The 16,674-nt window shown below is 25.7% G+C and overlaps 1 protein-coding gene across 1 annotated transcript; it reads left to right on the top strand.

The window, feature by feature from the left end:
- The first annotated feature begins 1,179 nt into the window (after nt 1-1,179).
- LOC114129541 (uncharacterized) lies at nt 1,180-15,855 on the top strand. The gene is made up of 8 exons (XM_050201370.1): nt 1,180-1,432; nt 7,084-7,234; nt 8,343-8,474; nt 10,541-11,131; nt 11,276-11,466; nt 11,602-11,848; nt 12,550-12,873; nt 15,553-15,855. Exons 1-8 carry the CDS (start codon nt 1,385-1,387, stop codon nt 15,570-15,572), a joined length of 1,704 nt encoding a protein of 567 aa, XP_050057327.1. The 5' UTR covers nt 1,180-1,384; the 3' UTR covers nt 15,573-15,855.
- Nucleotides 15,856-16,674: the final 819 nt, after the last annotated feature.

Raw genomic sequence — 16,674 nt, 5'->3', positions numbered from 1 at the left:
TTCATTGAATTGAAAAAACTTGATATGCGAATTAAGTTTTTTCAACGTGTAAAATTGTAAGGTATTTATAAAATAAAATTATTAAAGGATAAAATAAAACAGAAATATTGGAATTTTAAATTATTTCTTAATATTTCTTAATATCTAAATAAGAGTTAATTTATTATAAGAATTAAAAATAGGTAATAAAATATTGAATAAAACATAGTTATTTTTCTTTAAAGATACTATAAAAATCAATTAATATCATTCATTGAGTAATAAATACCGTCCTTAAGACTAGTGGGGCCTAATTGTATTGAAATTGCAAAATCAATACTTTTATCTTAGAATATAAAATCAAAAATAATATAATGAAATGTAATAGTATGCAAATTATAGTTGACATAATGATTAAAGTAATAAAATATTATTTATTCACTTGAAATTAAATATAGTCAACGATACAATCACTATACACTAAAAATAATTTTGACTAATTAAAAGTAAATGACGGGCCTATTATATTTCTCTTATATTTACCATTTTAAAATACAAATTTATAATTGTGTAGATTATTTTATTTTAATTCAATTGAATTATTAATTTGTATTAAATCGGAAAATTATATATATTATACCTATATATTATTATATATAATTTGTTTTTATCAAAATGCATTATTTAATTTATATGTATTATTTTATCTTGTTATACAAGTAGCAAATATCTATTAAATTATAAACGTTTAATTTTTTTTTAAAAATTTGGATTAAAAGTGTAAAATATTCATTTGTATGTATTAACTATTAAGTACCTACCTAATCCTATACATTTTTTATGTTTATTCGTAGGACGGTATTAAAGAATGTCGTTTACCCACTCTATTAAAATTGTTTATTCAAACTTTATTATATTAATATTATTAATTTGGAAGGAATAACTGGGCTTATACATTTTTTAAATCATATCTCCATACATTTAATATTAATATTAAAGTATAATTTATTACTTATATAGTTTTATACATATAGATACTTCCAGAGTTAGAGTATGATATAACTATATGAAAAACAATTTGTTATTTTGAAGATACTTTACTGTTTTCGAGGGGAAACAGTACAAACGCTGTTATGAAAATTCGGTGGGGATGACAGAATGTCACACAGGCTTCTCAGGTTGTGATCAGTTTTTTTGACCGAACAGTGTGTTGTGCGCGACCGAATGGGTCGTAGTATTTACAAACTATGTCTTATACCTCTATAGTTTTACACATTACGATAACATCGCAAAAAACTCGTGTTAATATTTTAAATGCATTTATATAGTTCATTATAATTTTATAAGTATTAAAAAAAAAAACCATATACTTAAACAATTTTGGTTCCAACAGAATTTGAATAAAATGATTTTATATTTCTTCAAGATTTTTTGGTTCGTTATGGCAATGAAGGTAAGTTCGATTAGATTAAAATAAAATGTATGGTAATTTAAGTACATAAAATATTTATGTGAATTTAAGTTAGTTTATGGATTTTAAACATTATTAAACAGATTAAATGTGATTATAGTATTATTATAATAAGTTATAATTTTATAATTATTATTATTTAGAAAATGGAACTACAAGAAATTTGATTATATAAATATGAATTTCATTATTATATTGAAATAGTCATGTAGGTTCTCTTAGTTCTCTGGTTCTTATTCTTATAATCAAATTTAAAAAAAATAAATAAATAATGCTTTTCTCTTAACGATAAATATTTTAAAAGCGCTCCTCGTCGTCAGTCGTCTGCACATTTTGTAATTTGTAATTTTGTAGAAATAGTTATAAATTATAATATATGTTCAATAATTTCGATTAGAATAATACATTCTAAATACCTAACTCAGGAATTCATAAAATCATAATCCATAGGTAGTAACAGCAGTCTTATAGTCAGGCATTTAGTCGAATTTTAATTTTATTAATAGTCATTAGTTTTTGTGGTTATACTAGATAATTTGAGTTAAAAACAAATTGTTAAATAAAAGTATTTATTAGGTACATTTAGTAATAATTTGTTTACTCTGTAGTTTGTATCGTTTACTATTTTATACAATACATTACGCATTATTATGTGTAATATTATGTACTAAATCAAAGGGTATAAAATGTGTATATCAATAAATATGTTACCTATATATAGGTGCTGATATGAATGTATTAAAATAGTAATATGATTATGAAAGGACGATGTTAAAAATTAATTAGGTATTCAATGTGTGTTTTAATTGGTTAGAACATTTGTCAAATAGAAAATATAGTGTAAGATTAGTGATGATGGAGGATCAATTATAAATAAAATGTGCACCTACTTAAGGGTACTAGAGAATAAACTATTCTGATGACTTAAATAAATTATATGGTAGAGATTATAAAAAGAGAATAAGAGACGGTATTCCATAGCTAGCCTTCAAGCACGAATGGATTTGTAGTAAGTACTTAAACCTAACTATTCATAATGGACAAAGGCATCTCTAGAATTTGGTAGGTACCTTCTACCTTCATATTTATACAATTTAAACAACATGACCCAATGGATAACTTGATATTGTACATATTTACTATTTAGTAATGATAAATGATAGTTTAATAAGAATAGAGTACTACTAATAAAAAATAAACTAACTACATATTATTTGACTTAACCCATTATTTGTTAACATAATTTATTTTAGAAGCTAATATACTGTCTTATTAAATCGTTTTTAACTCTATAAAATCAGTTCACACTTGCTTATTGCAGTCTGTAAAAAATATTTTAATATACCTATGTCATAGATTCATATTTCAAACTCGTAGGTCATTATTATTGTCTATATTCTAAAATTAATGATGCATTTTTACTTAGTATGTATTATATATTTTAGAATTACGTATTTATTTATATTTTAAAACCTTTTTAAATACGATAGTTTTTATCTAAAATTATACCAAGAAATAAAAAACAAAACTGGTATTAGGATAAAATATTCTAGGGTCTAATTAACCAAATTAAAATTTTTTTAAAACAACTATGGAATATTAATAATTATAACATTATTCATTTTCGAATTATTTATAAAAAATATTACATTTTTATTAAATTTTTCCCCTTCACTACTCATACGTAATTTTTAGGTAATACATAATCAATCAAACAAATATTTAAATTGTAATAAAAAATAATCCACATGGATAATGAATATTCCGATTACGAAACAAAAATTGGTCAAAGAAAATTGGGGACATTAGACCAATATGAAAAAACTAAAATATTTAAGGATGCAAGATAAAGTTAAAATACTTCACTTTGAGCCTATCTTTATGATAAATAGGCTAAACGTTAGTTTTTTTTATTATTATTTTTGTAATTTTTTACCGGATTTAATTGATATTATAACTTTTTTTGCATTTAAGATAAATCAAATCTGATCAAATATGTCCACGATTTGTATTAATTTCAGTCTTTCTATTTAATTTTATGTTACAATTTTTGTAATTCTTTGCAATTCTTTATATTTTACGTTATTAAATGTACAAATCAATATTTCTTAACTAATTTTATAATATAAATATAATAAAATTATTGTGGATTTTCATTATTGGTTAGATTATTTGATCTAAGGAGTATAAGTACACAATTTAGAAATGTATACATAATTACAAATTTTAATTCAGAAAAATAATATATTTTAATTATTAAATACTTTTAAAAACTTTTTTATTTTATAATTTGTAAATGTCTATCATGTTTGTAAGAAAATAAATAATAATTATACATTTTGTAATATTTTAAGAATACATTTTATAATGCAATTTGTACTTTTTTTGAAGCAATTAGATGATTTTGTTATGCAATTATTGTATTATTTTCGTTGCAATTTCGACATATTTTTAGTGTAACTAAATCCGGTCTTTAGTTATGATTATTTCACATATTTTCTTATTTTATCTGTTAATTATCGTAATATGCCAATATTAAATAATTAAGGTCATATTTTTTGTTTATATTTTCGATTGATTTTTTAGACAATAAACCTAAATGTGTAAAATATAATTATTGAATTGCATTTAATCTCTATTATACTATATAGTATATATATGTATATAAATTAAATATAATATTTTTCTGACAAACGTTTAGCTTGTGTTACTTTTTTGATTTTCTAATATCGATCATTCATATATAAATTATTAATTTTTTAAAATTATATACCTATGCATGGTGTTGATTAAAGTTAAATTGAATTAGTATTATAATAGTTAAACCTAATTTTGATTTATTGGCTATTCTTTAATTTCTATCTATTTCTATTGATATAGTCTATAATTGAATGTATCTATACTAAAATACACAGTTGCTTTATAGAATAATGAATGTAATAATAATGATTGATGGTTGTACCATTTAATAAATATCTGTTAATCTTACATTCAGGTATTGTGAATTGTAGACGGCCGGTAGACGGAGACTAGGACAAACTGGTAAACGTTACATTTTACTTTTTTTATTTGTCAAATTAAATTTCGACCAGACACTGGACGGTATCGTCTGTCTCTGACTAGATCATTTCTGTAACAAATAGATCAAACGTTGAAACGTGACAATGACGCGACAAAAATGTATTAGACATTGAATAGGTTGGCGGAAAATCACATATTTTTACAATTAATTATTTTATGTGTATTTTATGGACCATAGACACAATTGATCTAACTGATATTTTGTTAAATTATATATAGGTTTTGCAAAGTGTATTGATTTATCAACTATTATATTACATTATTTAATATTGATTTGGTGTTATTATACTTGTTACTTGTTAGTTGTTAGTTATGAATTTATGACGCATGCCGGTTTATTAAGTTTCACTCTTAATTATCGGTGTTAACTGTAAAATAACTTCCACGTCTGTTAGAATCCATAAAAACCAGATCATCGTAGTAAGTAGTACTTTTTATATTATAATATTTTCGTCCAACATATCACAAATGCATTGTTGTATTGTTAAAATATTATTCATAAAATTGATTTAAACTAAAAAAAAAAAACACGATTTCGAACATGCTAAAACTATATAACATTGTATGGGTGTAACGGCATAAGTTGGACATCCGTGTATGAGCATATAAGACTTTCCCGCTAAAATACGGTATTACGTGAGAAATGTGAGAATGGTAATACACAAAGTAAGATTCTTATTATATTCGATTTATGTTTGTTGAGTGACGGTGCACATGTGATGTTACAATGCGTAACCATATTTTTTGTGATATATAATAATATGTAAAGGCGTAAATAATCTCGTTTTCGAATACGATAGTAATAGTTTATTGAACACTTGTAATTCGGTTTGAAGTTTTCAAAAGTTTCAACATAGGTATGTTTAGTTTTTTAAAACAAATTTCATTCATTTATGTTATGAATATTTTCTTCAATTTGCAATTATTATTTGATTACAAAACTTTTTATTATTATCATTTATTAATTATAAGTAAGCTTATATAACTAATTTTTTTTTTATATTCATCACTATTATAATTGTTGTGAAAATTTAAAAATATTTTACATTAATATATACACGCTTTAAGTACACGTTTTTATGGTTACTACAAAAATAGGAAATACTGTTTCAAAAAGGTAAAATTTTACTGCATGCTAGTATGATTAGGTATACGATTCTACTCGGTTATACATTATTATTATTTATTAAAAAATTTTTTTCATATAAGTATTGAAATCTTTTAGATTTTTTGATTAACTATTGATACTTTTAATTTTTAAATATAATTTATTCCATGAATTATATTTAATATGACATTTAATACTTGTAGATAATCATAATAATATGGAGCAAAATCTACCCCTAGGTTCAAATTGAAATTTATGATGTATAAAAATAAATATTTAGGTACTTTAAAAATAATGTAATTTTTTTATTATTTTAACTCAACTAAAATATCAGAACTTGTATGTATATTAGTATGTATGTCGATATTATATATTCGTATTATTAATTGCCTATTTATTATTTTATTATATTATTTATATAGACTTTACTTGAGCTTAATTTGTTTAGGGGCTCTTTGGTATTTTATTCTAATACATTCATAATGGCTATAGATTTTTGAAGTTACACTTCATGGTAAAAATGTTGAAAAATCCACCATTCATTCTATTGTTAAACCTACTTTTACTTTTATAATTTTTATTAAATTGATGTGTTACTGATATTTTCACAATTTTTTCAAGTACTTATACTTGTCATACAAATTACAGTATCATACATAAAATAATAAAATATATGTTATATATATTTTTTGAAATTCCATACATATTATAATATATATATTATATTGTACGGTATTTATGTGTAGACGCTAGACATATTATATTCTCTCAGTTGTACCTATTCACATTTCATTCTAAACGATATTTTTTTCTCATTATAGCTTATATTATTTTATTTGCTTATACTGACACTTTCGTTTAGATTTTTAACGTGTACCTATACGGAAGAATGTGATCTAAATACACAGAACAATTGTTATTATCAATTTATGTATGTATAGTTAAACGTTATTATATTAACAAGAACAAGATGGTTCGTAAGTCTTAACAATAACTAATAAAATCATTATTTTAACTACCTATTTACCTAAGACTCTAACAGTATATTGAGTACGATTTTATGGTTATATATTTTGATTAAAGATGGTCACTTACTTTTTCATAAAGGTGATATATTAAAAATTCGATTTCTTATATTTTTAAAGTAGGTATTTAACTAGGATATTTGGATTATGGGGCACAGAATAGCATATTTTTCGCTATGTATGTAGGTAGTATTGTAGTCCTAAAATGGGATATTATTTATATTTAATATTATAGTCCTATAAACAAACTATATACTCTCCCGGATAAAAGTAAAATTTTAAGCATGTAGATTTTTATTTAAATTTAGTATAAAAATTTGTATTTGTACCTACATCATATTGTATTCAATTATATTGTAAGTGTTTAAAAACCTTTAAGAATAAAAATTTAATTTATTTTTAAAATTTATTATTTTTAGAATTTTCCTGGACAAACACTTGGAGCAAAATTAGGTGAAATATGTCTCTCTAATCAAGATTGTGACACGGGATTTAGCAGATGTCACCAGGAGACTGGAATTTGTTCTTGTTTACCTTACTATGCGCGAGTGAACAATACATGTTTACAGTGTAAGTTACTTAAAGTTATGTTTTTACTTGATTCGTTGATATTATTTTAATCGATTTTAAATATTACTAAGTTGGAACTTATTAATATCTAAGATATTAATAACTTAATTAAAATATAAAGAAATCACAATTCAAAACAATGCTATGTCTGTTTGTACCTATAGTATAAAATTAAACTTAGACCACAATTTTATTATAGAAATTATTATAATTTATTTTCTGTTTTTACCTTTGACGTCCTAATATAGTAATTCAAATATTAATATAAATAATTCTTACGTTACAAAAAATGTTGAACTTAGCAATTTTAAATGTTAAACATTAAACAATTTATGTATTCATACAAATATAATATATAGTAAAAACTATATGGAAAACATAAACTATATACACTATATAGCATTAAAATAAAATAATGAGAAACAAAATCAGTGATTACTATAATAAGATTAAATTTTATAATTTTGATGAATTAAAATTTTTAACATTATTATATTATTCTAGTTATTAAATTTTTATATTTAGATACTATTTTAATAATGTAATAGGTTTGTCTTTCTTTAAATAACGCTTGATAACTATTACTACTACTTATTAAATACATAATTTCAGTTGTGTACATTTTAAAAACTTCAATGTGTATTGATATCTTAAATAATTTTTGTAAATATTAAATGTAAATAAAAAAATGAATATTGTAAATGGTTTCGTAATGTAAACATTTGCACTGTGTTCAGTTTCAAAAGTATCAACACATATGTACCTAATTAGTATAATATTATACTTAATGTTTATTATCATTGCATTTTTAGAGTAAAATTATGTTCAGATGATAAAATCTGGAACAGGAACATATACTTATTGTTCCGAAGTAATAAAATCTAGTATTGTCCGTTATATCGTGGCGCCTTTCATAAAAGCCCCAGGCATAATATCCTCATTGGATAATTAAATTATTATTATATACGATTGAAATATATATACACCTACTACCTATATGTTACGAGTTATTTTGAAGACCTAATTTCTATTATGTTATCTAAAAGTAGTCCAATTAAAAATAAAAGTTTTCATTATTGATTTTAATTTAGTACTTTTGTATTTACAGCTACACTTTTAGGATTCGAGTGTGTTGTCGATGAGCAATGTTCAATGAAAGTAGCTAATAGTAAATGTCTTGATAACATATGTGAGTGCGAATCGAAATTTTGGCAGTATCGAAGGCATACATGTTTATCTCGTAAGTAATATTATTTAATAACTAATTTTAATATATAATACAATTGTATGGTAATATTATTATAATTACCTACGAATATAAAGTAAATTATATAATGCAATTATATTTATGTGTAATAATACTATGTGAATTAGAAATAGATAACAATATCATTTATATAGAATATCTTAAATAAAAGTACACATTTATTTAAACATAACTTGACAAATTATAGGGTTATATTTCTACTTAAAAAATAAATCGGTAAAAATTAAAAATACTAATTTAACTGCATATCTATATTAAGAAATGTAAGCTACCTATAGTTAAGTTTAAGGACTCAAAATTAAATCGAATTTGTTCACACACATTAAGTCTGTACGGAAAAAAGGACTATATACATTATACAATATATATACATTATATTATAATATAATAATTAACATTAATAATCATTATAAAAAGGATATAACACTCGATTAAGCTATACCAATAATAATATACTGGACTGGTATTCAGGAGACATTGTTAAAATTCAATTATCATTACAACACGCAATTTCATTTATTTCGTATTCGTGAGGAGCTTAATTAATAATAACGTGCGTCATTTTAAAACAATAAAGATTATCATAATATAAACGTTGATAGGTACTGGTTCTCATACTGTAAATATAGAAATAATTCATTCACGTGAAAAACGTATACTACGATTTCCCTGATCCTTTGGTTCATTGACGTCGTTCATTAACATACAGCCATACAGGAACCCGTTAGTTTTCATTTAATATGATGCTTTCATAATACATAACAGATTGTAGATCCATGTCAAGAAAAAAATAATAACACTCAAACGTTCCAGGTGTGTAATAGCTATCTACATTATACATACACGCGTACGCATACGGATTATTGGAGGTCATTGTTATAGAATACCTATTACGTGAGACTTTATATTGTTCTTGATAGCTGTATGTGTTATTCTATTACACGTGAAGGGATCTAAATTATTATATTTTTATTGAAAGGAAAAATGGTGTATACCAACACCTATAGACCAATATTTTTTCGCCACAAATTTAAATTAAAGTGCAATAAACTCTTATTAGTTTGGTCTGCTGAAAAGTATATTTACAGCTTAAACCATCAGTATTATGTATAATACAATTTGGTCCGCCAGATTCTATTATACACCGGTTCAAAAAAAATTTCCTTGTCGATATGGTTCAGATTAAAGGAATGCTATTGTGGGACATCTCGGCTTGGGCCATATTTTAGATGTATTTTCCATATTAACCACAGTACGATTTAACTATTAGTGTTAGTATAGTAAACGAATACATATATATATATATCTAAGTGTTATTCAATACTCAATCTATACTCAATAAGAGTACAAATTTATAACGTATTACATCGTTATATTGGATATTTTTTCGTATGTATTGTTATTATCATATTATTATTATATGTATATTTGTATTTTGTATGGGTTATTTAAAAAAAAAAATAATAATAATAATTTAAGTAAATGCTTTAATTGGACAATAACTAATTTTTCAGTCTTTGAACGGACAATAAATATAAAAATATTGTGTTAATATTTCAAATCTAATCTATAAATATGTACAAAATAGTATAAAATATCTGTAGCTAAAAAAATCCAAATAAAAAACCGTAATCTTTATTGTTAATGTTATTTTTCGTTAATAAACAACTATTGCTATTCATTTTCTTTACTTTTTACTAATAAAACATATTCCACTTATAATTGAATAACCAGACTTGAATAATAGTTGTACTAACTAAAGTTATTTTATAAGAAATAAATAATTAATGAGTGTAAAATATTAATATGAAAAATACAGAGTATTTACTAGAACTATTTAATAAGTTTCTTAAATAGTCATGTTAACCTTACGTATATGACTAAAATAATGTATTATTATTTATTAATTTAAAAATAAATTGAAATACTTGATTATTCAATAAAATTACAATAATATTAAGTTAATATTGATTAATAATTATCATAATGTATTATAATATTATCCTAATATTTTAACACGTTGTTAATATTTTCCACAGCTGCCAAACTAGGAGAAGTGTGTTACAGTGACACTCATTGTGCACTGTCGGATGAAAATAATCGATGCGAGTTTACTATACCTGGTGTTTTTGGATTTTGCATATGTAATTCTGCTTCCCAGGACTGTAAAAACAAAGGACAAGATTCCACTTTAATTAAACCTAATACAGCACTTAAATATCCATTTAGTAAACCAGATTTAAAGAAAAAAGTGCCGTACCAAAAGCGACCTTGGCAAACGAATGATATACGATCCACCACTACCTCAACAGTTAAGCCATTTAGACCAGTCAATAAACCACAGATGCCTCCTTTAAAACGACCCATTATAAAAACAAATTTAACGAATAATGGTATACAATTTGCTGCTATTCCGATGACAAACACTCTGCAGTCATCTGCCATTTCTCTAAACTATACAACAATTGCATCGAAAAACATTACATTTAAGCCTCAATTTTCTATAGTACCTACGCCACCGCCAATCAAAATTTACCTAAAAAGTCCACTAAAAGATTCACAAAATAAAAGTCAAACAATTTTCAATAACTCATCTATAAAAGTGCATAAGAAACCAATCAGTAATACAGGTAATTCTGGAATCAAGTTTTCATTTGCATATAAATTATGTATAGTATCTATAGTCTATACCCATACTAAATACGGAGTTCGAGTATTTAAAAAAAATATATATTATAAATTTATAAAATAATGTCTTTATTTGTGTAATTTAGGTATTATGTTAAGAAAGGGAGAACCCAAACGACGTATTAGTCTAGGATTTCCGTGTGTTAGTGATGCACAGTGTATGCGAAATGATGAAAATTCAAGATGCTTACATGGAATTTGTGATTGTCAACCAAACAATAAAACAATTGATCAGTGTACAGCAAAAACTCGAGGTTGTTTACAAAATACATTCCAAGTAAGTAAATTTGACCAAAATATGCTAAATTGGCATTGCCAATACAATACAATTTATTTTTATAAACATAAATGGTTTAAAATATTTAAATAGGTAGTTAAAATTTTGAGAATTTCATTTATGATATTTTTTTAGTGCCGATCAAGTGGTAAATGCATTAGTTGGTTCTTCGTATGCGATGGTCGAACAGGTGATTGTGGTGAAGACGATAATTCAGATGAAGAATGTTCGGGTAATCAACAATGTCCAAGTACCACGTTTGCCTGTCGGTCTAGCAAAGGCCTCAGGAATTTATGTGTTTCTAGATCAACGCGATGTGATGGTGTGAAAAATTGTCCATTTGGAGACGACGAAGAAGGCTGCAATACCATTGAACATAAAGGTAAACTACATAATAATTATAAGTAATTTTTGATTATGGTACATAAACAAAATTGATCACTATTTTTTACACGTTTACTGTGTAAACAAAAATTTTTAAATATACGTGTATATATCAACAATTGTATATAATTTTCTGAAGGGGGGGAGTAAATCTAAATTGGAAAAATTTGAGTTTAAAAAATGTAGTTGTATACACAAATATAAGACAAATACGTGACTGCATAATACATTTAAAGTGTGCCTCGACTTCGGCATTGAGTAGCTGCAGGTATCACTATACGAGACTGTAACGGATGGGTTACATTCGAATTCAATGATAAATTATAATTAACAACGGTTCTGAGCGGTGGTGGTATATCAGCTCATGTGTCTATAAACAATTTATGTGGGTTTAGGCTAATTTTTTTTTATTTAATTGTTGTAATGAAAACTTATAAAAAACCTTATATACTATTAAATTTTCTGACCCTATAGGTTACATGCGGTTAGTTGTGATTTTCTCCCCGGGCATATAGTTAGTTTGGTTTAATATACATTTTATTATGTAGATTAAATGAGTTATTATTATACATATTGTATGAGTAATGAGAATATATAACTTATATTATAATTAACTACATAATAGCACGTACGCTGCGCAACGAACAATAATTCATATTATAATGGCAATATTCGTCGATCCGTATTACGTTTTTACAGGGTGTCCGGCGTACACGTTCCAGTGCGGCGACGGTCAATGTCTACCGGAGTACGAGCTGTGCAACGCGGTCGTGACGTGCGCCGACAAATCGGACGAGTTGGAAGGCCTGTGCGGCGGCGGCGGTGCACCGATGACCGTCGGCAACAGGACGTCCGGCGCGCGTCCCCCGCAGCCGTTGACCCGGGTCCGCGGCGCTTACCGGCACAGTCCGGCCGAATGCCCTTTCCGGTGTAGGAACGGCCGATGTCGATCGACCGCCGTGCTGTGTTCCGGTCGCGACGGATGCGGCGACGGGTCCGACGAATCGGGTTGTTCCGTGTGCAGTAAGTACAGAACATAATATTATAATATACGAATAGTAATCTCGCCGTGTATACCATAATATTGTCGTGAGTAATTGCTCTGTGCCCGTATAGGTAGGCGGGTATTATAGTTGTGGGTAGAAAGTTAAGCGATACGGGTGGCCCTCAGGTCGGTAATTCCGCACTATACCGCTGTATTAGCTAGGTATTATAACGCTACAATGTCGCCAGAGTACATAGGATATTATGTCGTGTCGCGGAGGAGTGAAGAATATTCCAACTATATAGGTATAACGGTAACCGTGTCTAAGCGATGCTCCAATCTTGCCGACAAATTGCAGCAGAAGACGAGCTGCTGCTGCAGGTAGGTGTAGTTTAACGTTTAATAAAATTAGGACAAGCAGCGGCGTTATGTCTACGCTAAAATTGTATATTTAATCGTAATCGAGTCGTGTAGCGTGACGCCTTCTGTATAATACTATACACGCCAAAACATTATGAGTTTTATCGTAGTTAATTCAGTATTGGTTTAATCGAGTTACAAATAACACGATTCCAGTCAAATCATAAAAGGATCTTGTATAGAATAAATCGATTTGACCGTAAAATCGAAAAACTATTTGAAGTACGAGCTAACGCTCGTCTATAGAAAATATACAAAACTCCAAGGAATTATTCATCGGTACAAATAGGTTTTCCAGCATTCTTCTCTAGGTACTTTTTCGTTAGATGCTGAAATCACTGAGGAACTGTACATAAAAAAGTGCTGTATGTACAATCTATGTTAATTACAAATTATAATTTAATAATCACAATTCGTTATTAAATTTAGTAATTTTTTTGAAGTTTTATCTGTTGTTATAAAACCCTTTGTAGTTATTTTACCTATTCATCCCACTAATGGCTATGATACCGCTGCAGATCTAGTACACATAATAAGTGCTAAATACCTATTATAGTAAACATATTATAATAATATATTCATATAGATATATATATATATATAGCACGGAGCATAACGTGGATATTTTACAAAGATTTTACTTGAAATATAAAAATCAATATACATACACACATATATTATGTAAATTCAATAAATTCTAAATATCTAATATTCAAAGAGTTTATCCCTAATATATACAGAAACCTGAAAATAATATAGGTGACTGATGTATCATATTATCTCGATGCATCGTATTTGAAACTTAAAAATACTTTGAAATCGGGCAACGTGTTTCGTTGGACCAAAGTGATGAAACTTTTACATACATTACAAATGAACAAGATTTTTAAAAGAGATTCGTCGCATTCTATGCATTAGGTATTATCATGGCGTCAAAATGGTTAGATTGATAATTTCGTCAAATTGCCGACGATGTAATATTCTCCTTGACTGATCACTCTAACCAATGGAAAATGTTAACATTTTCTATTCGCAATTAGTGATTACAATAATATAGCGAATGGTGCTCGTAAATATCTCGATTGTAGGACGTAAGTATAGAATTTGTACCGTAACGTATTTTTTAGACCACGTTTTAAAATGTTTGAGCGAGTTTCCTCATTGCTATCACGGTTACTCGCCTGCGACGGTTTGTGGTAAAAACTAAAAAGTATAAGCTTATAAACTTTATAGTAGTTTTAGAATTGTCGATCAGCAAAATGATAAATATCATACATTTTTGAATTATATAAATAAAGTATAATATAATACAATGTATAACATTATAAAATAATTTGTGACAGATACTTAAGGAGTAATAGTTATATCACTTGTCAGTACCTATCTAAAGTTCTTTGACTTCGGTATAAGACGGTAAATCCATGACCTAAGTTTTATTTTCTGTAATTAAGTTGGATTAAATAATATGGATGATTTTAAAGTAGGTAATTTTATTTTTAAATTATGCATCATTACCTTTAAAGTGACATTTGGGACTTCTTGCGTGACTAAATTAGTCGAGACAACCAGACAGGTTCATGTTCTATTTTATTTATTCACGGTACATAGTTTTGTTTTGAGTGCACTCTAAACGGTTTCATTGTGTGTATGAGCTTCTTATTACATATGTGATATTATACTGTCACTTATAAATGGTTATTTTCTCCACGTTCATTTACAACTAAAAATGTAGGTAGGTATTTCGAGAACCTACATCATTTAGACTGACAAAATATTTTTCTTCATACCTACATCAAAACGTAGAAACCAATTCGTCACAAATATGTTATAGCTTACTTAAAAACAATTTTAAGTTTATAGACGGGTACTTATAATTCTTAATTTATATTATTTAAGCATATACGAGTATCTAGTATATGTATAATGTATATGTATTATGTACTTTATGTCAAATGTTCACAACAACTAATGTTGTATAATTATCCATATTAAAGAACACTTAAGAATAAGAATATTTTTTACTTATATCGTGTATAATATGTTATTATGTTATCCATGATGTTTGATACAAAATTAGTGAACTAGAACTTACACTAAGTACCAAATTCTAAATATTTAATATAATTTATAGTAATATATAAGCATTAAGCACTATTAAACTTAAAAAAAATATTTTATGACTACGATATTTATCAGTTATCATTATGATGGAACTAATGATAATGAACATAAAAGTGTACTATTTTAGTAGGTTATTCATAAAAACTAATCTAGCTATTGTATTTTTAATGTTTTAGAATGCCCTGCAGTTTCATAAAAATATATTGAAGTTCATATTTTGAGAATATTATAGTATTATACAGTACGATCACTACGACGCTCATCAGTACATATATTTATAACGTATACTATATGTCTATATAATATTAAGCACCTATACATATTGGAATACAACAAGTGTAATTTTGTATATATTTTATCTTAATAATGTTTTGAAAAAAAAAATGTTTATTTTTTTTTTAGACACATTAATTAATTATAACTTGATATGTTATTAATTATGTTATTATTTAATAATTAATATTATTATTATTTTTGTATTACTTGTATTATTTATTTCTATAAAAACTTAATTATAGTGCTTATTATAAATAGTTATTTACTACAGTAACTTTTATTCTGTCGATTAGGTAGGTATTAAATCAGGCTATAAATTTATAACTAATAGTAAATAGTAAATGGAAATAATAACGAATTTACTTATTTTGTTTTTAAATTTTTTAGTAGATAAGTATGTCTAAAAAGATTGTGTTCTTTAAATAATTTCATAGGAAGAATGAGCATTTTTTTATTACTCCATCGAATAAGAACGCCCATGGTATGTCTACATACTTATTGATGTACCAATATAAAAAATACCTAAATTATATTTACAAATTTTTTAAGCTATTATCATGTATCATACGATACAACTAAAACAGCATGTGTGTTATTCATCTTATGTCGGGTTACCTGGTACAAGAAGCTAAACTATTAACTCTTAAAAAAATATAATAATAATAATAATAATATAATAATTATAGTAACAAAAATACGTTTATTTTATTTGAAAACAATATTTTAATGTATCTACGCGTAACTAAAAAAGTATATATATTTCAACTATTTTGTTAACTAAATTATTTATTTTATTGAATTGAATTAGTTTAAATAATATTTAAATTACCTATATATATTATACACACACATACTGAATACTGAATTATATAGTCTACCTATGAATCGTTTAATAAAGTTTAAAAATGGTTCTTAAAGCTTAATTCTGTATTGTAATGATATGCCAATATCAATATATCATTGAATTATAACAGATTTACTATAATAAATAAATAACGGTCAGATAACGGTTTCTTTAATAA

Source organism: Aphis gossypii, chromosome 2 (genome assembly GCF_020184175.1).
Source record: "Aphis gossypii isolate Hap1 chromosome 2, ASM2018417v2, whole genome shotgun sequence".
In the NCBI taxonomy this organism is placed as follows: domain Eukaryota; kingdom Metazoa; phylum Arthropoda; class Insecta; order Hemiptera; family Aphididae; genus Aphis; species Aphis gossypii.
This window is presented reverse-complemented; position numbering and strand designations above follow the sequence as displayed.